Raw genomic sequence first — 24,117 nt, 5'->3', positions numbered from 1 at the left:
GCACAAAGTAAAAGAAAAACAAAACAGAAGAGCCTAAACTATGGACTGATTAACCTTCACGTATACACATAACTATTGCTTGATGCTACTGTGAACTAGCTTTATTTTCTTTCACCTTTGCTTTCTTTTCTTTTCACGCATTTTTAAACTTGATTTTTGCAACGTAGAAGTGGGTCATACAGTGGGTACAACTGAGCAGAACTAAACAAGCTTCCTGGCTTTCCAGGATACTGTAAGCAGGAAGCAAGTGAAATGGAAGTTAGAGTGATGTTGGTGGAGAAGGAAGAAAGAAAGGAAAAATGTCCACAAGCAGACAAATCAGAAAAAAACACTGCACCCTTCTTTCAGCTGACTGAGGAAAATGACAGGGTTTGGGAAGCAGCAGATATATCTGTCGACCCCATTAAGATTGTTTTGCCCTCTACTAAATGCCTGTGTACCTGGGATTTATTTTCTTACAGATGAACTAGCCAATAAAATGAAAATAGGGAACAAATACAAAGTTATAGGAATTCCAGTCTGTATGCAGAACTCTTCACAAGTAGCACTTTGCTTAGAAGCCAACAGAGTAGATTGTCCTACCATCACAGGTAAGAAGGTAGAAAACTGAGAATAGATGTTTTGGTTTGAATCTTTGAATTATAGGGTATTCAACCAACAAGTGGAACATGACTGAACACACATGCACATATTTTTGATATGGTTGAAATCACCATATTCACTCATTAAATCCATTGCGGAAAATCTAAAGATCTGAACACAATTGTTAGTCCCAACTAGAATAGACACACCGAATCAACTACACTTACATAGCTGTTGATTTATATGGTCACGTCAATTCAGTGAATCTAACTGAGGCCAAGGGGAATTAGGCCAAATCATTTTTAATCATTCTGTTTCATGTTATTTCTCTTTTAATTCAACAGCTTTAGCAATGCAGTTCAGAATGTATTTCTGATATAACAATGTTTGCTCCTTCAGATAGAATGCAAAATACAAGAATCTCTCACAATTTATTTAATTCTCTCTTCCTCCAGATGAAAAACACAGACAGAGAGTGCCCTCTACCTATTTATTTGTGATCTAACACCAGTTAAATTATTTTTAACACCAAATGACTTTTATGTTATTCTGGTTATCAGAACTATGTCTTCTTTATAATGTCTTGTATCTGTTTTGATAGTAATAGACTTTGCTAATTATTTTTCTTTCTTATTTTTTGCAGTTACTTTGTTTTCATTGTAAATAGCTTTGGCAATCCTATGTGAAAACTCAACAAACAAACTATATGTTGCACATTATGTCATTAATTAAAAAATCTTCTTGCAGTTTAATTCCTGGGCAACTGATAATTTACATGGTTAATAACTTATTGAAGCTGCTTTTCAGTGCACAATATAATAAAATTTCATGTATATCATATATATTTCTATGTGTATATATGTATGTATGTGATTTAAAGCAAAACAGACAAAATTTTGTTCTGGATGCTAGTGGCATGCAGGTATGCAGGCTTTGCATCTATCTGCCTATGCATTAATAAAGGGAACATAATAAATTCCATGGCTTCAAAATTGCTGGAAGCTTTATATCTCTTGCGGACTCTGAGTTTTCCCTTTGGTGCAACAAGTTTTTCAGTCCAAACGAACATAATCTGGCTGGGCTCAATGCAACCTTTTCCTCCTCCGCCTCTTCTCCTGCACCTTAACCTTGGAATAAGTGTTGTTTTGTCTCCTCACACTACCCCATGCATACTGCAACCGGAAGAGTCTCTCAACCAATTCATCTACAATCAGTACAATACAGCATTTGGAACCAAGGTGGTAGAATCATCTGGATGAAACAATCAGAATACTCCAGTTGTCATGCAACTCTGGATACACCATTAATTTGTAAAAAAAATGTTGGTTTTTTGTTTTTTGTTTTAATCAGGTCCTTGTTGCATCAGTGAAAAATTTAAGTATCTCATTTCTTTGACTTCAAACTCATATTGGAAATTTACAGCTGTTCTAGCCAATACTTTTGCTTCTCAAGTTGTTCCAGCAGGCATTTACAACCATCTCAAACTGGCTATACTGCTGAGTCTAGTGCAGACAACTGACAGAGATGATGCAACAGGTTATGTGGATCTTTTGGTCATGACAAATGATTCTCTAATATTAGAAAGGTAACTGTGTCTCCTTTCTTTAATAAATAGATACTCTTTCCTTTTGGTGACAGGGTGAAAGTGGCTGTGTGTTATTCTCTCCCCCCCCCCCCCCAAAAAAAGCATTGTACAAAAAATGTGTTGTTATTGTAAAATTAATTTCTATTGCATTTATTCAATCCTTGTTTCATTTGAATGTGGTAAACATTGTACGCAATTATTTATCCCATGATGAGAATTGTTATTCAGTTGAAAAGGGTGTAAGCATGAGACATTTAAGAACAGATCCTGGCATTGTTTACACCAAGAAAATAATCCAACTGCAATTTAGAGTATTCTTCTCTGGAGCTGTCCAGTATTCCCACCAAAGATGAGTGGGTAGATCAGGGCCTTTACTTTTCAAGGCCACTGAAACATCAACACTGGCCTCCCTGCCATGCAACTCCTCAGCAGAGTCCTGCTTACAAAGTTACTTGTAAGAATGAGCCACTCAGGCATAAGATCAACGACCCACCGACCCCCTCACATTTGACCTCATGGATGGGCACTTGTTTTTACCTCAGAGCAAGTAAGGAAAAAGACACTTTATTTTGTCTTTTTAGCAATGAGAAACATAAGCTACACATTTTAAAAATGTGATACTTACCACCTACCAATCTTGCCACCCCTTGCCCCACATGCTACTCCAACTCAGAGGAAAATAGTGGAAAAATAAGTTTTTTTTCCTCAAAACTGTAGAGCAATAAGTAGGTTTCTTAAAAACAGACCAAAACCAAAAACATACTTTAAAACTGTTAAAATTGCAATGTTCTTGCAATGTGTGCTCCTGCACCAGAATAGAGGTAGGAATGGATTTTTCTGGTGTAGACAACCCCTTATTTTCTTCCAGTATACGGCAGATTTCTTATCGAGTTTCCTATTTCCCCCCTCAACTAGACTTATGAATTATAGCATTTGTCTTGTGCCCCGGGGAATAAGACACGTTTCATCTAGTGATGTTTTCCCTACTATATCAAAAGATAAACATGGAACTGGAACTGCTAGCATTCAGGCAAATAGTGCTTTACTGGCCAAAGGTGGGATATGCTTCATTGGAGAACTATCTTCTCATAAGAAGGATAAACTCGAACAGTTGCAGTCAGGTAGGTGAACAAAGTCTTATATTTTTTCAAATCAATGTCCCTTAACCCAGTGTACTCTCAATGTATTTTACATTACAAGTTGAGAAAGGCTAAAACTCGGGAAAGAATGAACCAAACAGTAGGGACAACTTGATTAAGTTTCTGAAATGATTCAAATGCATTTTTTCTTGAATATGTCTAATACCAGGAAGACACATCTGCATAGGCTACATACCTCAGAGCTGATCTGGAGTAGGGACACTCTATCATATTAAAAAAACTTTCCATGCAACTTAAGAAAAAAAACCTGCTGCATTTATGATGACCACAAAAAAATCATAAAAGTAAATGAGCCCATGGTTACCCAGCAGATTTCCATGGTTGAGCAGATTTGAAACCTACATTTTAATGTTTATTTACTGTGCAATGTTTCACTGACTGTATCGAATGATATCCTGACTGTACAAGTTTATCTTGTCTGAATGTATGGTTATACTTTGTATGATGCTCATTGAGCACTTTATGTGTGCTTACATACACCAATGACTGGAAAACGTCAGATGACATTTTCAAAAGTTTATTTTGTACAATTCTGCAAAAGTATATTCATGCATACTTTATTGTTATTTCATTGGAATCAAACTGTGATGGTTGCACATGTGTCCAAATAAATAAAAAAGAAGGATTGAGAGGTTTCTATTTTATACTATTTTAAAAAATACCATTTCCTTTTATTCATTTATTGTATTTGTTATTACAATAGATCATAATTTTCTACAAAACATGCAGGTTATCTGATTTAATTATGTAGACCAATCTGTGCAGTGAGGGTAAGTTGGACTGGACAAGTAAACATTAAATAGAAATTTTATTTTTTTTTCCTTTAAAAATTTAATATATTGACTATAAGTGTGGTAAGAGTGTGCTACTCAAAGTGTTGATTTACTGGACCAGTGGAAATCCACAACAGGTTTCCAGGAAAGAAACAGCTGGATCCAATGCGTGAAAATCTCTGACACATTGGGAGAAACCTCTTCCAGTCCCCAACATCAGATAACTTAAGGAGCACCAGTGTAAGATATTATTTGTCCAGTTTTTTGGTCTGCTTCTTGGGTTACTCCTTAATTTACATGTGCTACTATGTATTAATAAAACTAAGATTTCAAAAGAAAAAAATGAATAGGTTAGAGATTGCCAAGGAAGTCAGTGAAATGATTAACCTAGTATCTTCCTAAGCTGAGGTTTCTGGAGATATTATTATTATTTATTCATTTCTATCACACATTTCTCCCATGGGTGGGATTCAAAGCGGCATACAACATTTAAAAATACCAATACATGTGAAACACAAATACATAATCAACTAAAACATCATGTACTAATTAAAGAATAATCCAATTTAAACATGTCATATACTGTAAAACAATTAATACTTACAAGAGGTATAATTAAAAGTTTCCCTAACCTCAGGCCAGTGAGGTTATTTGTAAAAATAGATAGGTCATGTTTGGATCAAACAATAGCAGATAACCTTAAACTGCAGGAGCATGGCAATTTGAAAATACATTATGTGAACTTTATCTAAGAAAAAGTACGTTACATAGTTTACATTATTCTAAGTGTTTGTTCTCAATTGGTTCAAGTGCTAGAGAACAGAACAACTACCATATATATTTCTGGAAAAAAGTATGGTGAAGAAACTGATCAGCAAGTTACTCTTCCAATTAATACCAGTTTTTGGTCATTTATTGATGTGGATTTTTCTTCATCCAAAAAGCACATTCAAAGGGATACTCTTCTAATTGGTCAGATGGTGAGTACTATACTTTGATGTATTATTGTACCATATTAATACCTTTTCAAATGAAATTATTTTATTTATTTATTTACCATATTTATATCCTGCCCTTCTCACCCTGTAGGGGACTCAGAGCGGCCTTACAAAAAAGGCACAATTTGATGCAGATATTTATCTGCATATATCTGCAAATTATTGATCTGTAGATATTTTCTGAAAGAGGTTGGGCAATTGTGGTACGTATCTGAGGCAATTTATTTTTCACCTGGAAGACCAAGTTCTAAGTGAATACAAGCAACCTATTCCTTGAAGTGCCTATTAAATTGATCAGATAACATCCTAAATGAAACTTTAAAAAGATGAGCTTCTCTAAGGAAAAAATGGAAATTTACCACATTTTTCAGACATCTCTCACTATAAAACAAATGGCATTTTCATTGTTATCATATGGCGACATTCTATTCCAAAATATTACTTTTGTTTTTGTTTTGATTAGGACTTGAACTTTATTTCAGCTAACCTTGTTGATGCTTTTGGACTTTTGATACACTGCAATGAAGCACCATTTTGCAATCCAGTTCTTCCTATTACAAATTTCATTTTTAAAAAAGCTCTTCAACCAGAAGCAGATTACAATATGCTGCAACAGTTTACAACACAAGATTATGAGGAGGTAATTAACATTAGCAATTATAGCAAAATAAAAACTGTTTGATAATGGTTCCAGCAGTTGTATGATGTGATGTTCCTGAATATTTTATTATTTTAATCTCACTCCTGTTTCAGATGGAACCTAGTTTATTTTGACTGAACAAGATGTAAAGTATCATTTTTTCCTTTTATAATTTATTCAGTTAAGAAGACTTGGGTCTCTGCTGTCCCAAAGAAGGATGAGATCCGTTTCTTTTGAAATTATGTGGAATACATCTCTTACTTACAATCTGAGTGGAAAAAATAAAGCATAATCGAAAACACATATAAAACTGAGTAGCTAAGGGAAACTTTTCAAAGTCTCAATACGTATCCATAAACAGGGACTGAAGAAGTACAGTGAATTATGGTATATTGTGAATATACCATAATCAACAATCTTGGCTTACAGAATCATAGAGTTGAAAGAGACTACAGGGGCCATCCAGTCTAACCCCCATCAAGAGACTTCACCACGCTCCGAGACAGCATATTCCAGTGTCAAACAGCATTTACCATTAGGAGGTTCTAACCAATTTAGGTGGAATTGCTTTTCCTATATTTTGAATCTGTTGCTCTGTGTCTTAGACTTTGGAGACATAGAAAACAAGTTTGCCCCCTCCTCGATGTGACATCCTTTCAAATATTTAACCATGGCTATCATGTCCTCTCCCAACCTTCTCTTCTCCAAGCTAACATTATTGTTCCCCATATGTCCAGCAGCCTATAATTTCAAATGTAAGGAACTTGCACCTACCTTCTAAGCAATTGAAAACACTACCTCCAACTACCAGGTACCTTGATGATGATGATAAAGATATTATTGTGTTGTCGAAGGCTTTCATGGCCGGGATCACAGGGTTGTTGTATGTCTTTCGGGCTGTGTGACCATGTTCCAGAAGTATTCTCTCCTGATGTTTCGCCCACATCTATGGCAGGCGTTCTCAGAGGTTGTGAGGTATTATTGTTATTATATTTATACCCTGCTTTATCTCCCCCAAAGGGGACTCAAAGTGGCTTAACATAAAAGCATAACCATTTATACAAGTGAGACCTGTTGTGGCCCATAACATCAGCCATAGCCTCAATGATCATTGGGAGGCTACACTCCTGTCTGTCTCCCAGGAAGAACCACATAGTAAGGAGACCAAAGTACAAACTTGTTGTTGTTTATTCGTTCAGTCGCTTTCAACTCTTCATGACCTCATGGACCAGCCCACGCCAGAGCTTCCTGTCGACCATCGCCATCCCCAGCTCCTTCCATTTTCCCCTGCATCATTCTCTTCTCTAAGCTTTCCTGTCTTCTCCTTATGTGGCCAAAGTACTTCATCTTTGGCTCTAATATCCTTCCCTCCAGTGAGCAGTCAGGCTTTCTTTCCTGGAGTGTGGACTGGTTGGATCTTCTTGCGGTCCAAGGCACTCTCAGAATTTTCCTCCAACACCACAGTTCAAAAGTGTCTATCTTCCTTCACTACTAACAAACTACTACAACCAATTGTAGCCTATCTTGGAGATCTTTTGATTGAAAGACAGTACACCACATTTTGAAATTATTATTATGTAGATGTCGTAATATTTGTTGAGATTTTAAAATTACTCTGTAATGGGAAAAGCATTTCCGACATAACTGGACATATTATTCATCTTTCCATAAATGTTTTCTTAAATGTAGTTCAGGTGTAGACAACTTCACAGGCCCACACCACAGTCTCATTGGGTCTTAGGAGGAGGATTGCCAAGTTTTTTGGGTTAGATGGGTTTTGCTGATTTGAGGCATGCCACCTGGTGTCCATTTGGATTATTGGATGGCTTGTATTCAAAGTTTTAGTTTTCAAATTCTTTCTGGTAACTGATATGGATGAAAATGTGCAGTCACTATTCTGTATAATTGGTTTGTGAAAAACAAACCTATTCTTGCCTTTCAGTAAACTAAATGTAAAATAAGGCAAGTGGAGAAGAGGGAAAGCGGTTTGACAAAGTACAAGGGAAAGGAATGATGCAGGTCTAATCTAAAGCAAAGAGAAGAAACAATACTAAAAAATTAAGCAAGAATACTGTACAATTAAAATACATGTATTTGTTCTATATTCTAATTTTATTCTGTTGTTTCAGTTCCTTGCTTTTTCAAGGAACTTGCATGTGGAACTCTCTCCAGAAGCAGAAAGTTTGATTCATGGCTACTATTTAGCAAGTCGCAGAGTCAGAGCATTTCCCATTATTGGATCAAACCTCTCAGCTACAGCACTTAATATCTTGTAAGATTTCAATTACATGTTAAGTATCACATGGTTTTGATGGACAAATGGTGGGGGTACCCACATTCGTTTATTCCCCGCATTTCCCCCTATGAGCCTACACGATCTCTTCGTTCGTCAGGGGAGGCCCTCCTCTCTCTCCCGCCTCCGTCACAAGCGCGGTTGGTGGGGACGAGAGAGAGGGCCTTCTCCGTGGTGGCCTCCCGGCTCTGGAACACGCTCCCCAGGGAAATTAGACAAGCCCCCACTCTGGTAGCTTTCAGAAAGAGCTCTTCACACAGGCTTTTGGATAAAGATCGCCCATCCCCATAACAATCATGGATCCGTGACCATTTTTCCACCGGTTGTACCTTTTTTTCCTGTTTAACTTGACATAAACTCAGGGTTCCTCCCATCCCAAATCGCTCTCCCACGAATTTGCAGCACGTTATCAGTTATTTCATATTTACAACTTTTACTCAGTACACTTTACCCAGTCTATTTTTTACAACCTTGTCGTTTTTAATCCATGTTTTATTAAGTTTGTTATTTATCTTTTAGGTTAATGTTTAAATTTTATAATTGTGTATGTTTTTTGTTTAATGATGCATTTTATATTATTATTGTTTTCTCTGGGCTTGTCCCTATGTAAGCTGCCCTGAGTCCCCTTTGGGGGAGATGGAGGCGGGGTATAAAAATTAAGTTGTTGTTGTTGTTGTTGTTGTTATTATTATTATTATTATTAATTATTATTATTATTATTATTATTATTATTATTATTATTATTATTATAGAAAACCATAAAGAGCATTATGGTAACTTATATATTCTGTTTGGCATATAATTGCAATGATTTTGTGGATTCCTGATCATTCATTAGATATATCTAATGATTACGCAGATGGAGTCAACTGAAGCGTATTAGTCTTTTTTAATCTTTGAGAAGTTAGAAGATTTCAGTTGTTTCTCTATAAACATTTTCCTTGTGTGCTAGAAATAAAGTACAGGAAGTTCTGACCTCTGCTACCCTACACTATGTGCAAAGGCATGTATGACCTTTGCATAAGTAATTGGACAATATTTTCTTAACTATATAGTATAAATTTCTCTCATGCATGTCAACATGGTGGCGATGTTGTGTAAAGATCACTTAAGATTCCTTAGCAACAGGCACTTTCAGTTCCTAAGGAAACTAGACAGCTGAAGTTTGCCAATCTGATTTAAAATTAACTATTAAATGTACTTGCTTCTATTTTAGGATTTCACTGTCAGAAGCACATGCTAAACTGAGTTTAAGAACAAAAGTACTTGAAGAAGATGTTTTGATTGCTGTGCTATTATTCGAATCATCTCTTACTTTAAAACAGGGTAAAATCTGACAGCATTTGGATTAAGTGTAAAAAGCATAATAAAGGGTCACTTTCACCCAGAAATGTTCAAGTATGACCTCCTATTCAGACATGGGCAAACTTCGGCCCTCCAGGTGTTTTGAACTTCAACTCCCAGAAATCCCAGCCAGCTTACCAGTTGTTAGGAAATGTGGGAGTCCAAACACCTGGAGGGCCGAAGTTTGCCCATGACTATCCTATAGACTGTGATTCAAAGTTGATTCTTGCTACATCCATACTGTGTAATTTAGCATAAATGTTTCTCAATTTGCACAAAAGATTGCAAATTACCTTGATATATATATATATATATATATATATAAACTAATAAAAGTGGCTTTTAAGTTCAAGCATACTAAATCTAAAGTCAGACATAAATCCAATTCAGTTGTAATTAGAGCAGACACACTGAATCAATGGAATATGAGCTGCCTTACCAAATTTCCATCAGATCAGTTGTTCTAATTGACTTGGGACTAGCAATATTTTTATATGGTTCAGCCCAAGGATTTTGCAAGGAAGGCAGCAGTCTGAAATGAGAAAGTATTTAAATCTTATAAAATAGTCTTCCACTATAAGACAACAGAAATTTTCCATCGCATCATCATTAGAGCCTACTCTACCTGCACAGACAGCTTCCAACCGCTAAAGCTTATGTTCAGGTCATGGGAGACTGTCCTGCTGGGGAAAAGGAAACTCACCCCCCCCCCCCCCCAATTTCATGGCAAAGATGGTTATCTTTTCCATCAGATTCTTCTGTATTTTGATTGTGAGATGTCCACATGCATACTGAAAAGTCAATGCGTGGACGAAATTATGTGAATTATTTTTTTGCTTTCATTTCACAGGTGCTTCAGTATTTTATGTGTCTCCGAACCCCGTTTTTCCATTTGAATTCAACAGTGAGGATTCTCTGAATCAAAGGGATGTTTATCTGAAGCAGTGTCATCTACAACTGATGCAGTTCATTGCTACATACGGGCCTGCAACACATGTTTTCAGTAATGAAGATTAACATCCCTCCATGGATAACTATTTTGTTGACTTTTTAAAGAATAAATCTGAAATTGCAAGTAACATCATTTCAGAAGTTTTTAATATTCAGTATATTCAATTATGGAAATCTGTTGTCAAAAATAGGTTTTAATATTCAGGTTTTAACCAGCCTTTAGAAAGCTACACCTATACTTCTGTTGTCACTATCCTCAAATAGAAAGTAATATGGTTGAATAAAAGCTCCTTCCAGTTTGAAGTGCAATCATTGGACGTATTCAGCATAGTTTTCTAACCAGTTATGAATCCATCCGAGTGTTCTCCTAGATTTCACATTTAATTATTTTGCTAATTGAATCATAGAATAATAGAGTTGGAAGAGACCTCATGGGCCATCTAGTCCAAAAAAGGAGCCTCCACCACAGTCTGGGGCAGAGAGTCCCATACATCTAATGCTTTGCTAAAATCTTGGTAAATGACATTTATAACCTTCCTGCCATCTACTAATCCAGTAACTGGCTTGGGGGAAAAAGATATGTTTGGCAGGATTCTTTCTTGACACGCAAAAAAGACCTTTGGGATTATTGTGAATCATAAATTAAACAAGAAGCAGCAGTGTGATGTGGCTGAAAAAATGTGAATGTGATTTTAGCTTCTATTGATAGAATAGCTTTCAAATAAAGGATAATACTAATCCTGCTGTGTTCTGCCAGGCCTCACCTTGAGAACAGTGTTTCATTCTGAGCCTCTCATTTTAAGGATATTGCCATGTTGGAGTAGGTTCAGAGAAGGGGAACAAGCATAAGAGGTATGGCCTGTTCTCTTTCCCAGATGGTGCGGCCAGGTCTAATAGTTTGAAGTTACAGGAGGGCGCAGTTTATTTAAACATTACAAAGAGCTTCTGGACAGTAAGAGTGGTTCAGCAATGGAATCAATTGCCAAAATTGATAGTGGGGTCTCCTTCTCTGGACAATTTCAAAAAGGGGCTGGACAGCTACCTGTTGTCAATGCTTTAACTGGAGATCCTGCACCGAGCAGGAGTTTGGACTAGTTGACCCATGAGGTCACTTTCAATTCTATGGTTCTGACTCCGTGATAGACACTTTCTACATGAGCAAGAATCCTGATCTTCTCACTTTCTTGTGTTCGTGAGAGTTACAACACAAACAGGAATTTCCCTTCAGCAACATTGTTTTCCCTCTAAGGAAAGGGATGAGGTAAGAAAGGACTAAGCATTTGCCTCTTCAAATGTGGATTCAATCATGCATGTAATCCATGAAGAGGGTTTATATTAATGAAGCAATGACTGGGGACAGAACTACCATGTAGCTTGTTGCAGATACTGCTTTGGCTTGCCCTTTCCTTCCCTTCAGTATTAGTAAATAACTTCTTGTTGTAATAATACTTCCCTTACCTACTAAACCATTTCATGTTTAGGAAAATATTAGAACAGAATTTAAAAGCATGCCTTTACTTTCCCTCAGTCATCTCATTCATATTAATCCCCCCCCCCCCCCAAATTCAAGTGATAGTATATGGAAGCAAGAACAAACAGACCTTAAAGGATCCACGTCTGCCTCATATATCTTTAATCCTGCCATATTCTGTATTACATAAACAGATACAAAAGAATAATGAACAAGCCAATGAAGCATTGAAAATTTGAACAATTTATTTTCTGTATACTGGCTGGACAATACCGAGTGCAAAGTAGATCAATATTGCTAGGCAGCCCTTGGAAGAGGACATTGAAAAATATCACCTTAGAAAAAAATGGAAGATACCCTGGAAAATAATCTGACTTTCAAAACATCATAAAGCCACAACAAACAGTGAAACAGTTCTTTTTTGTCACTGCCAAATAAGGGAAATTAATATGTCATAATAAGAAGCTCCAATCATCTTTGTGGTTTTTATGACTTGTTTTTATGGTTTGATTATTGGTTTCATTGGTTTCTTGTCTTGTTTTTATTGTTCTATTCGGGCTTGGCCCCATGTAAGCCGCCCCGAGTCCCTTCGGGGAGATGGGGCGGGGTATAAGAATAAAATTATTATTATTATTTGTATATCAGGCTAATAAACAAAATTAATACAGTTATATACAAGGCAAAGCTTCAGAATTTCTATGAATAATGGCCTTTCAAAAGAATTGTATGGGACATGAGAGAAGCCTCCCACAAGATGGTAAAACATCAAACATTCAGATGTCCCCTGGGAAACGTCCTTGCAGACAGCCAATTCTCTCACCAGAAACGACTTGCAGTTTCTCAAATTGCTCCCGGCACAAATAAATAAATAAATATAAGTAAGTGTGTGTGTGTGTGTGTGTGTGTGTGTGTGTGTGTGTATATATATATATATATATATATATATATATATATATATATATATATATATCTAATCTCCTCTTCATGGTTTCTGTGAATGACACAACTGGGTATATCTGTGCCTGTGCGGTCTATCAGAACATTCTAGTATTAATAAGCAAAAAAAGGTTTTGGCAGTAGCACTGCCCCCCTCTCCTGTCAATATATAAGGAGTTGGTTGCCACCACTTTTCATCCACTGCTGCAGCTACCTCGGAAGGAACTTTGTTTCCGTTAGCCATCTCCTCAGCTTGATCCAGATTGTTAAGTCTACGATTTAGTCTGGCCAACTGACTTCTGACCAAGTATCTTCATGGTGGGACTAACCATTGTTGTTTAGTTTCTGCAGTTTATTTACATCATTGCAACTCTTGATGTCTTCAACAACTCACTTTAAACATTGTGAGAACTGTAATGGTAAATTGCCAGACATGGATGGCCATTCAGTGTCTTTTATGTCTTGGAGAAGGACATTTAGTGCAAAGTTGTACAATTTGCCAAGGAAGGATAGGGAGACACGATTAAAATTGCTACGGTATGACAAGCCTTTAGCTCTAGTCTCCTGCCTCTGTAAAATCTGAAATTTAAAGAAAAAAAATCAAAAATTTAAAAATACAAATACAAAACTCGTAAACACAGAAATTACATTTAAATGTGCAGAGAGTGTGCAGAAAATGCAAGTATTTCAGCCCATTCTCTTCACATTTCAATGTGATGATTCTCTTTCTTAATTCAAACAGTATACGAACAAGATAGTTTCTGTTGCATTTGTATGTAAGTCAAAACAGGTACATTTTAAAGTGTAACTCCAGATATAGTCAAAAGCATAAGCTTTGGATAGGGTTAATACCCTGTGGTGTTTGTTTTGCTTTCTGTGATAACAGTGTTTTGAAAAATTTGGTTTGTTGTGGAAACAAGGATTGGTGATAAAGCTTCAACCTTTCCCCTATCACAATTCTTTCAAGAGTGAATGTCCTTTTCTTTAGAGGTAGATTTCTCTCATTTCCTGATGTCATACCCGTTTCTAACTATGAGTAGTTCATAAATTGAATGGTTGTAACTCAGGGACTGGCTGTATCTGTTGACTATCACTGCAAAACAAAGTTCAATTTCTTCATGACACTTGCAAACAATCAACTTTGACATCTTTTGATGAATTATAGTTTTTACAAAGAAGTACCTCATACTCCAAAAGCAGTACTTTCATGGCTGCAAACAGAAAATGTTGTAAGGCCTCAAATTCAGGAAGACACACGATCCAAGCATTCACTAAAACATAAAAAAATTAATAACATTTGTAAGCTCTGACAAATCATATTCATTAACCGATTTAAAGCTTTACTGGCATCTCAGAATTAGGAAAAAACACATCAGGATTTATTCAGATGGGTAAACGGCAAAAGGAAATCATCATTGTGCCAGCAATATGGTTTTAAAACACATACACATATACTCTCTCAAACACAAGTACACTATGTAAAACAAGTATTTTTCTACATTTAAATATTTCTTGCTTGCGAACACTAGGAAAGAAAATAAGTGTGTATGTGAGATACAGAATTTCCAGGCTCTGGGAATCAACTACCTGCTGTTTATCTTAATTTGACATTATTTTTTTTAAATGACTATGCATCTACTGAGAACTAATTTTTACTAAAAGCTATGATTCTTGCCCTAGGTAAGATAAAAAGCCACACTCACCCTGATCTCTATTGTAAAGGCAAGATGAAACCACGATTGTTCTACACAAATAGAAGATAAAATGTATGAGGTAAAATCACTGATATTACTTCTTATGCATAATTTTATCATCTGGAAAAAATATACAATTCTTTGAGAACATACAAACATAATTATCTTAGTATTGATACCATACATAATTTTATACACAAGTATATTCACTAGTAGAGACACAGATCTCTTATTATTCTGTAAAGTGAAATATTTTAACTGGCTTATGCCACACAACAAAGCTTGCTTGTAACAAATTCCTATGGAATGAGAAGTGAAAAATTCCCAGAGAACATCCGATAAAGTGACAATAGTAAGACTATTTGCATACTGTCATGTTATATGTTGAAGCTGAGAGAGCTAGCAGTAAACATCCACAGAAACATTTCAATTTTTTCAGAGCATAAAACATGCATGGTGTGTGTGTAATTTTGGCATACTATTTATCTTGTAAACGTGCATGTTTGCCATGTTGTATATATTTGTAAATATGGCCTACATTCTGTTAGGTTTACTGTATTAGGTTAATCTATGTGGGTTAACTATTAGGTTAACCATTCAACAATTAAATAATTGAGTCTATTTTGGAAACATATGTTTCCAAAATAAATTATTCCTTTGTGTTTGCATGTACCGCTATTATTTCCATGTTCGTCCATAATCAAGTTGATCCTCCTCCCCTCAACAAAAAAACCCTCAGATTTTTCTGTAGAAATCTTTTTTCTTTTGACCTTTGGTTATTTGGCCATCCTGTTTAGGAAAATGCTGAAAAAAGGCAATATTCATGCATTTTTACACAAAAATAACTAAATAACATTGTCAATACTCTAGCTGCAGTAATTAAAGGGTGGTAAGACAGCCGAGTGTTTTATAGTGTTTTCTCACCAAAACAGTGAGGGAAGACATGATGGAAGGTTAGGTTACATATACAAAAAATGTTCTTCCATTATATATTTTTTATTTATTACCAGCATTTATATCCCGCCCTTCTCACCCGGGGGGACTTAAGGAAATACCCACCCTAAAGAACTTTTGTCTATTATGAGTAATACATTACTATGCTGTTGTCATAAGCCATCCAACAAACCCACATGTATTAGGTTCAATCTGAGAACCAAGTCCTTTAGCATCATCAACCCAAGGCTTCAATATGAAATCCCTAGACTTAAATAAACAGTGAAAAGGGCACAGGTCAGGTCTATATGATGACTCTCTAACCAATCTCATCACTGACAAAGAGGCAATTTATCATTACAACTGGGACATCCAGCTGGTGCTACTGATTTATGAAGACATCAGCTACAGTAATGATCTTTAGCTGTCTAATTCATCATTGCCAAGACAACTTGGTAGACTGGAAATAACTCAAAATAATCAATATGGGAAATATATTTTCCACACTGTTTCTTGAATAAAATACCTAATCAAACTTTAATGTGGCCATAATAGTATACAAAGAATAAACATGTTGATTTCACAATCACTTTAAAGAGACATATTTTCATAACAAGTATTACTTGTATAATTGTTTTTTAAAAATACACATTAATACTTTTAAAAAATAAATTGTTATTGCAGTAACAGCCGTTTAGGATAGGAACCTGTTTTTAGGCAAATGTTAATCCTATCAATGTATGAATGTTCAATCAATAAATACATTTAAACCGAGTTTCTTTAGCATTTTATAAAATTACAATCTTCTTAAGTCCTCTGAACAGAAGGATTCAATTTATATCAATGAAAAGCTGTTGATGCAGGATCTAGCTAGCCATCTTATAAAAGCCTAAACCAAATCTTTCACTTCTTTGTAATATACTATAGAAATAAATGCAGAGGCCTGAAGACAGATGAGAGTTAACTGAATTATCTCTAGCTGACCAATATTTATTTATTTACAGCATTTATATTCTGCCCTTCTCACCCCAAAGGGGACTCAGGGCGGATCACATTACACATATAGGCAAACATTCAATGCCTTTTAACAAAGAACAAAGACAAACAAACATAGGCTCCGAGCGGGGCTCGGACTCATGACCTCCTGGTCAGAGTGATTCATTGCAGTTAATTGCACTGGCTTGCTCTCCCGCCTGCGCCACAGCCCGGACCCAATACATAATACACTTCCAATTCCCCATGACAGCAGAAAGCCCCCTCTCTTCCCATTAAACCAAGTTGCTGTGATCAAGTATTGGGGGGGGGGGGGGGGAAGCAGCAGTAATTGCACGTTAAAAGATCTATGCTCACTATTTTTTTCATACTAAAGCCATTTCTGGATTGAGGTTACAAGCACTTTGTTTTAGAATTCTCTAACAGCACAATTTTCTAAGAGACTGCAATTTTAGTTTGGTTTGGTATAAAAAGAAAGGGAGGAGTTTTGTGAATCTTTTAATACAAATTGATTTACACTTGAATAAGGTAGTATAGGTTATAAACCATCCTGTGATATCCCCTAATAAAAGTACAATATTAAAACCTCAGGAACACATGTACAGCAAATGTTCCTCTCCTTAAATTATATTTTTAAAAGAACACAGTTTTAATGAAAACAATAAACTAAATCATTTTGAGAAAGAAGCTAAAGACTTACCCGGTCTGGGTTTCAGAGGACTGATGTGACAAGACTCATCCCGGGTAAGAGAACAGTGATCTGGAGACTCTTTAGGAGTATGAGGAGAGTACAAGAAAGATGTGTTATGGCTGTTGTAAGTTTCTCAAATGTCCACATGTTTCATGAATGTGCTTCTGCACTCACCAAGAGAAAAGTGTTGGGACTCAGCCTGGGTCTTCAAAGTCATTAACTAACTTGACAGCTTCCAAACAATAAACCCTTCTAGTCAGCACTGATAAGAAATTGTTCCCATTAAAAATATCAAATAGCCATCTTCTGTTGCAAATATATGAATTTCTTCTTTACTTCACCCCATATGAAGAATGTATTTGTTTATTTAATGCCCTTTCTCCTGGCATTGGATTCAAGGCAGAATAATCAAAATGGTGATCTCTGTGCCTTCTTAGTTGCAAATATATGAACGGCTTCTTTAAGGTCAATAATTTCAGCCAGTTCATGTTCAATTGCTACAATTGCAAGTCCCTCTATTCTGTCCTGCATCATTGTAGAGTACAAATGTGTTTTTATCAACTTCAGCTTGGACAAACAATGGCCTCTGCTGGCAACTGTTATAGGAAGTGTTAGAAGTATACGTAGAGCAATAAAAGTATTTGGAAATAAGGTGACTATTCTTTTTGCACAAATATATTCCAAAACATCCTTTGGAGTTGAGCCTACAGGAACATATTTGGAGAGTGCTTTCAGTTCATCATGTAAATCATTTCCATCAATGTCACGCAATTTGCCATGAGTTAGCACTTTTTCTAGAGCCCCACACTGCTGTCGAAGATCCTCAGGTGTAATTTCATTAAGACATTTTATATCATATAGCATCCCAAATATATTACTGTGTTCCTTGAGTTGCAAGAAACATTCTTCAACTGACTGGATAGCACAGGCTAGGACTTGGTTAAAAAATTTAACTCTGAAGTATTGTTTGGGGTCTCTGATTAGATCTCTTCCTTCAAAATGAAAATCTGTAATATGGCGAGATCTAAGTTCTTGTACAGGTGGAAAATCAACATCAATATCAAGCTCTTCCGCTAATTTCTGTGCACTTTTCAGAATATTTTCAAATCCTTCATCTGACCAATAACACTGGAGATATAACTTTGTTTTGTCAAGTTGTTTTACTACTCCAATAATATCTAGGTTCACTTCTTGCAGTTTCTCATTCACAACATTTATTTCTAACAATATGTCATGCCACAAAACTAGACAACACAGAAACTTGAAGCTGCATATATTACCTGCTACTCTCTCACCCTCTACCTGTGTTTTGCTATGAGCAGCTTTTGTCAAAGCACCATCCTCCATAACTGCATTTATAGCATCATATACTTCTCCAATCCGATGTCTTATAACCTTTATTGCCTCTAAAGAACTTTCCCACCTTGCAGAACTCAGAGATTTTGGAGTAAGATTGAAAGTTCCCAGATACTGCTTAAGAACTTCCCATCGACGTGCTGATACAGAGAAAAAACCATAGATACTTTTGACTGAATTGAAAAATTCAACAGCTTCACTAAAATTAGATGCTGCATCTGTGACTACTATGTTCAATGAATGGGAACTGCATGGGACAAAGAAGGCACAGGGGCTTAACTCCTGCAGCCATGTTTGCACCCCACTGTTCTTCCCTTTCATGTTGGCTCCATTATCATAACTCTGTCCTCTCATATCTACGATTGCAATACCCATTTCTTCCAGCCTTTTAAGGAGCACATTTGCCATACTACATCCTTTAGTATCATCTACATCAATAAATTCTAAGAAATGTTCCCGGATGTTCACCACTGCAGCAACATTTGCAGTTGCTTCTATTGCAGTTACAAAACGCACCATTAAAATCATTTGTTCAACATGGCTGTTGCCAACGGTGCAATCCAAAATGATAGAGTAATATTTTGCAGACTTTAGAAGTGTCAAAATCTTTTGTTTTACTTCTGTTGCCAGTAACTGTATGATCTCATTTTGAGTTGTTTTCCCCAGATAATGGCTGTGGATCTCTTTGGTGGTTACTCTTCTTAAATGCTCTTTAAGTACAGAGTCAAACTCTCCCATCAACTCCACAATTTTAAGGAAATTACCATTATCTGGCACAAAGAGCTGATCTGAAGTTCCATATAATGACAGATTTTGAGCAGCAAGCAGTTTCACAATGCCAATGAGCCTCTTCATAACATTTTGCCAGTGATGGGTCTCAGATGCCATCTTTTCTTGATCTTTATCATCTATGTTTACCTTCAATTTTAGCCGTGCCTCAAGCTCTTTCCAGCTACAAAATGCTTTCTGGTGATAAGGTGTCTTTTCATGGCTTGATAAATTTCTAGCCAAGTTTCTCCAATCCTTTGTTCCATTAGAACATAATGCAAATAAAGTATTGGGCTGGAACAGTTTGCAGCAAAAACAGAATGCAGCATTCTGAGTCTTTGAATACATAAGCCATGGTCGTTCCAACTTGTCCCCATTAGGTAGTTCACGCCAGTAATACATACGATGGAAGCTTCTCTTTACAGAATCTTTTGGAAAACTGAATATTTTCACTTGCTGTGGACCATTCAGTACAAGAAAATCTCTCATATCACTATTAACATCCACCCACAGACCTGGATCGTCTAAAATGGATGGACTATACTCAGTGGCAGTCATGACCAGCTCGTCCACCATAGTTACATCTGATTTGTAATCTTCAGATATGTGCATCTTAACTTCTGTTTGAGATGTGGATGCAGTAACTGTTGGCTCATCTGTAGTCTGACTATTTAGGAGAACAGTTACTTCTTCACAGCCAGCACCTACACACATTTCAGTGTCTACAGAAGATTCACCTGTAGTATCTACTGTTATAAAATCCATAAGAGCACGTTTTGACTTAGATGAGTAAGCTGCCTTTAATTCCCTTTTCCTTTTTGCTGCACCAGAAAGGTGTTTCCTGCCATCAGACATAGCTGCTGTAGATTCGTGGTATTTATGAAGCAAGACCGAAGGAAGCTGCAGAAATGTAGCTGTACCTGAAAAAAATAAAGTACAATATCTGGCTGCTAAAGTAGTTTTGTCTTTAAGTACTGACCATTGCAATCAAAGGTTCTGTTTTATCAGCCAAATTGGCTTCCATGCTGATACAGTGAAAGTGGCTTTAATTTCTCCAAGTCTAACCAGGCTGAGTGCTTTATTTCTGCAGTCAGTCTGATCTGTCTTTGCAACAAGTGGAGGTAAAAGCACTTTATCTGCATCCACCCATTAAATGCTTCTCTGGAACTGTGGTTGAAACTAGTTATGCCCACTTCTTAGTCTGCTCGAAGTTCCTTTAAGCAAATGAATACAGCTGATGTGACTTGAGCTACCTGAAGTGGGATTTCCATTCCAGGAAAAATACATTAAAAGGGATAAGTAGAGAGAGAGTGGGACAACCAGTGTGCTATGGTGAGGGAGGAAAAGAAGGGGTCCGATTTTTTTCTAGCTGCTTTCCGCATAAGAGTTTGCAGGTTACAGTCAATCCTCCACATTCACTGGGGTTAAGGATGAAAACCACAAATAAATAGTTGGGGTTTTTTTACTGAAAGAATACTTCTCTATTGTCAATGTCTGCTTTTTGAACACAGAATCACATTGGATGACCCAGATTTCTAGAAAAATGTTCTCTACGGGTCCTTCCACACAGCCCTATATCCCAGAATATCAAGGCAGAAAATTCCACAATATCTGCTTTGAACTGAGTTACTTGAGTCCACACTCAGATAATATGGGATTTTCTGCCTTGATATTCTGGGATATAGGGCTGTGTGGAAGGGCCCTATGTCAACTAGCATGACTGGAGGAAACTGAATTGACCAGTTACATTGGAGGATCTAAAGAGAGCATTTCTACCCAAATCTGTGTATAATCAAGTCCACGAAAGTTAAAACCCCAAATATGTGTGTGTGTGTGTGTGGGGGGGGGTTATTCTAATAGTTTTGGGTAGGTGGGATAGAAAATTTTGTTAAAGGAAATACAGCACACCAGTTAGCAACTCTTGAAATTAAATTCAAATGTTCATAAAGACAGTCAGTCCATCTCTCTGCTTACCAGCTTCTGACGTACAGAAGCATTGAGATGTGTCATTCTGTCCCCACCTCCTCATGCTGCACGAGCACATGGCAACAGATTCCACAGTAATTGTGAGGAGCCACTACCTCTCACCTGTGTTCACATATATGCCCCTTCTCTCTGAATAAAAGAGAATAAGCCTTCTAAGAAACAGGCCTTATACTCTGTCTTCACCTCAATGAAAACATTAAAACAAAAAAGGCACATTAAATGTTTTTTCTGAGCAGCAGAGCCAGAAGAAACTGCCTAGTGGTGTCACCTGAAGAATGAATGCCTATTCCTTTTAAATCGGCAGTATCATATAGGCACCCCTGAAACCACCAAAAGAGCAATGCAAGCAAATTTGTTTTCTCATTTAAGAGCAGGTGCCTCACTCTCTTACTTATCTGCAGCCTTCATTCAAATGGTGTAACAATGAAATTTGAACCTTCCAAACACAACTCCCCTGTACCCTGCTATACAAAGTGTGTACACATACCAGCATGATCAAAACGCTGGAGAGTACTCTTGAAAGAATAGCACATTATCTCTTTTGGCTCCACACATCGTACCAATCTTTCTTCAGTATGCTCCCTAAGAAGGCATGAGCCTCTTGAGAAAGTTTTTAAAGCAGCAATTTTAAACCTTTAAAATTAAACCATTACGCCTAAATCTCCTAAAGCCACCCGCCACACCTTGAGATTTTGGTAGTTGAAATTCAAGTAACTGAAGGGCAAAGGTTGAAAACCACTAGGCTACAGAAGTGAAAACTCATTCCTTAACCAATCTTTCCTTTCATCTCTCATTTCTTTCCCACTTTAGGTAACATGGCAGGTAGGATATGGCTCATCTGAATCCACTCAAAACAACTGGCTCCCCTGAGGAAAAGGCAGCTAAACAAGCTAGAAGCAGAACTTCCTTGTATACTGGTAACCACTCCTTTACTGCCCTATGCAAAAAGCAAAGGTGCCAGTGCCTTCTGGATAGACTAATGGATTGCCCAAATTCCCATATGCCAGAGAGAAAGGGTGAAAGCACTTTCCCGCCTTATACCATTCTTTCCCTGTTCTCTTAGCAGCATGCTAGAGATGGCAGACAAAATAAGGGTGGAAAGAGTTTCTCAACTAGGCAGATAAGCCTTCCAAGCATATGTTGAGCATATGCCATGCCCTGCCTTGGAGCTCTGCCATAACAGTTGCTTGGAATGTGCTTTCCAAGGCCAACACTGATCAGCACTCACATACTAGCTAAGCAAGTTCAGCCTGATCAGTGAACACCAGCAAAATTGGGGGGGGGGGGGAGGAAATGAGGCAGTCGCCTTACCTTCCACCTATGCAAGGGTTTGTAAGCCAATCAATTGAAGAAAATACGTATAAGATTGCTAAAACTATAAAAGCTTTGCTTATTGGTTATACAAAGCTAGCCATTGTTTTGTCAAGCCCTGTTTCTTTAGATAAAACTTCCTGACTCCAAAGATTGCTGTCTGTCTTCTCTCCAATTTTCAGGAAAGGTTTCTCTGGAACCAAGGGCTATTCGAGGTTCTGTGATAGATCTGACCTGTAGATCTGATCTTTTTCATGCAGAGTTTTCCTGGTTGGAAATTGGAAGCAGCCAGGTTTGAAGCTGCACAACTATTCAAATGCTAATCAAGGTGGCCAATTGCAACATTCACACTTGCCTCCAACAGACAAGAGTTCTTTCTCCCACCCTGAACATTCCACAAATATAGGATGCCTGCCATAGATGTGGGCAAAACGTCAAGTGAGAATGCTTCTGGAACATGGCCACACAGCCCCGAAAACTCATAGCAACCCAGTGATTCTGGCCATGAAAGCCTTCGACCTCACATTGAACATCTATCTCTATGGGGTTTCCTGGTTCCTGAGCATTAGTTTAAGAGTTTCCCAAGGGTTAAAAAACAAAAGCTGAGAAGACTGCACTTAGGTCCCTTCCACACTGCCATATAATCCAGATTATTAAAGTAGATAATCCACATTATCTGCTTTGAACTAGTCTACATTGCCATATAATCCAGATCAAAGCAAATAATCTAGATTTTACACATCAGTGTACAAAGGGCCTCTGAAGAACTAGTTTGACACCACTTTAGTTGTAGAGCAGGCATAGGCAAACTTCGGCCCTCCGGGTGTTTTGGACTACAACTCCCACAATTGCTAACAGCCTACCGGCTGTTAGGAATTATGGGAGTTGCAGTCCAAAACACCCGGAGGGTCGAAGTTTACCCATGCCTGCTATAGAATGAACGAAGTTTAACTCCACTTTAACCGCAGTAGCTCAAGGCTATGGAATTGTAAGATGTTTAGTTTTATGAGGTCTTGCGCCTTCTCTGCCAAAGAGGGGTGTATGTAAGAAGCGGGTCAGTAGCTAGGCCGAAACCCGGCCTACTATCTTGAAATCCATCTCTCTTTGCTGAATGAAGGCAACGTGGCCTTGAAGGCCTAAAGAGGGCAACGGGCGGGAGGCCTGCTGGTGGTGGTGGCGGCCTTCAGAGCTGAGGGGACACCGTTTGAAGGGCGACTTCGAGGCCTGAGGCCTAACTGCCTCGCCTTCCCGTTCAGCCCTTTCCCCCTCCTACCTGCATTCAAGGCTCCGCCAATAAGAGCCCTCGCGCTCTCCAACGGCTCCTCTGAAAGCCAGCGGCCGCTGCCACGCGGTGAAGGAGAAAAGAAAGAAAGAAAAAACGCGGGCGAGCAGGAGGCGGGAACCTCAAAAATAAAACCAGCCCATCACGTGATCCTTGGGCGAGCTTCGGATGTGTTTTTTTTCCCCCATCCGGGCGGGGCCAGTTTATCCCTGCATGCCAATCGTTTACCTCAGAGTGATAGTACTGCTTTCGTCGCGGAAGCAGCGCACATTCTCGCGATAGGATAAAGAGGCAAGCGGCAGTACTTCGCCCGGCATATCCCCGCGGAGCATTATGGGCGTCGTAGTCCTCACACCGTATCTTCCCTACC

The 24,117-nt window shown here is 37.6% G+C and overlaps 2 protein-coding genes and 1 non-coding gene across 21 annotated transcripts in view; 1 reads left to right on the top strand and 2 right to left on the bottom strand.

The window, feature by feature from the left end:
• Positions 1–10,454, top strand: part of mcmdc2 (minichromosome maintenance domain containing 2) — an 18,196-nt gene extending 7,742 nt beyond the window's left edge. For 9 of the 11 annotated variants that reach the window (XM_062980306.1, XM_062980304.1, XM_062980305.1 and 6 more), the window contains 8 exons: positions 462–590; positions 1,933–2,167; positions 3,083–3,288; positions 4,911–5,080; positions 5,562–5,738; positions 7,868–8,010; positions 9,248–9,357; positions 10,226–10,454. In XM_062980306.1, the coding sequence (XP_062836376.1) occupies positions 462–590; positions 1,933–2,167; positions 3,083–3,288; positions 4,911–5,080; positions 5,562–5,738; positions 7,868–8,010; positions 9,248–9,357; positions 10,226–10,392 (1,337 nt within the window). In that variant the 3' untranslated portion in view covers positions 10,393–10,454. The remainder of the gene's footprint in view (positions 1–461; positions 591–1,932; positions 2,168–3,082; positions 3,289–4,910; positions 5,081–5,561; positions 5,739–7,867; positions 8,011–9,247; positions 9,358–10,225) is intronic. The other 2 variants (XM_062980307.1, XR_010005968.1) reach the window with 2 other exon arrangements.
• On the bottom strand, positions 3,829–24,117 carry LOC103278515 (zinc finger MYM-type protein 5). Of its 9 annotated transcripts, none has more exons than XM_062980296.1 (7): positions 23,739–23,967; positions 17,054–20,088; positions 14,437–14,477; positions 13,916–14,004; positions 11,928–11,974; positions 9,815–9,907; positions 3,829–8,369 (listed from the first exon to the last, which is right to left on the bottom strand). In XM_062980296.1, exon 2 carries the CDS (start codon positions 20,021–20,023, stop codon positions 17,453–17,455), a length of 2,571 nt encoding a protein of 856 aa, XP_062836366.1. In that variant the 5' UTR covers positions 20,024–20,088; positions 23,739–23,967; the 3' UTR covers positions 3,829–8,369; positions 9,815–9,907; positions 11,928–11,974; positions 13,916–14,004; positions 14,437–14,477; positions 17,054–17,452. The 9 variants fall into 9 exon arrangements, with proteins under 9 accessions (XP_062836366.1, XP_062836367.1, XP_062836371.1 ...); XM_062980297.1 differs by having other exon boundaries at positions 3,829–7,764; XM_062980301.1 differs by having other exon boundaries at positions 3,829–9,907; positions 17,054–17,122; positions 19,165–20,088.
• Positions 14,076–14,158, bottom strand: LOC134299095 (small nucleolar RNA SNORD87). The gene has a single exon (XR_010006233.1). It is a non-coding gene; the product is annotated as a small nucleolar RNA SNORD87 (small nucleolar RNA).

This window comes from Anolis carolinensis, chromosome 4 (genome assembly GCF_035594765.1).
Source record: "Anolis carolinensis isolate JA03-04 chromosome 4, rAnoCar3.1.pri, whole genome shotgun sequence".
NCBI classification, from domain to species: domain Eukaryota; kingdom Metazoa; phylum Chordata; class Lepidosauria; order Squamata; family Dactyloidae; genus Anolis; species Anolis carolinensis.
The sequence above is the reverse complement of the archived record's forward strand: the minus strand, read 5'-3'. Positions and strand labels throughout refer to the sequence as shown.

Coding starts and splice junctions, on each gene's coding strand:
- LOC103278515 (XM_008108537.3), bottom strand. CDS start 20,023: ATGTCTGATGGCAGGAAACACCTTTCTGGTGCAGCAAAAAGGAAAAGG.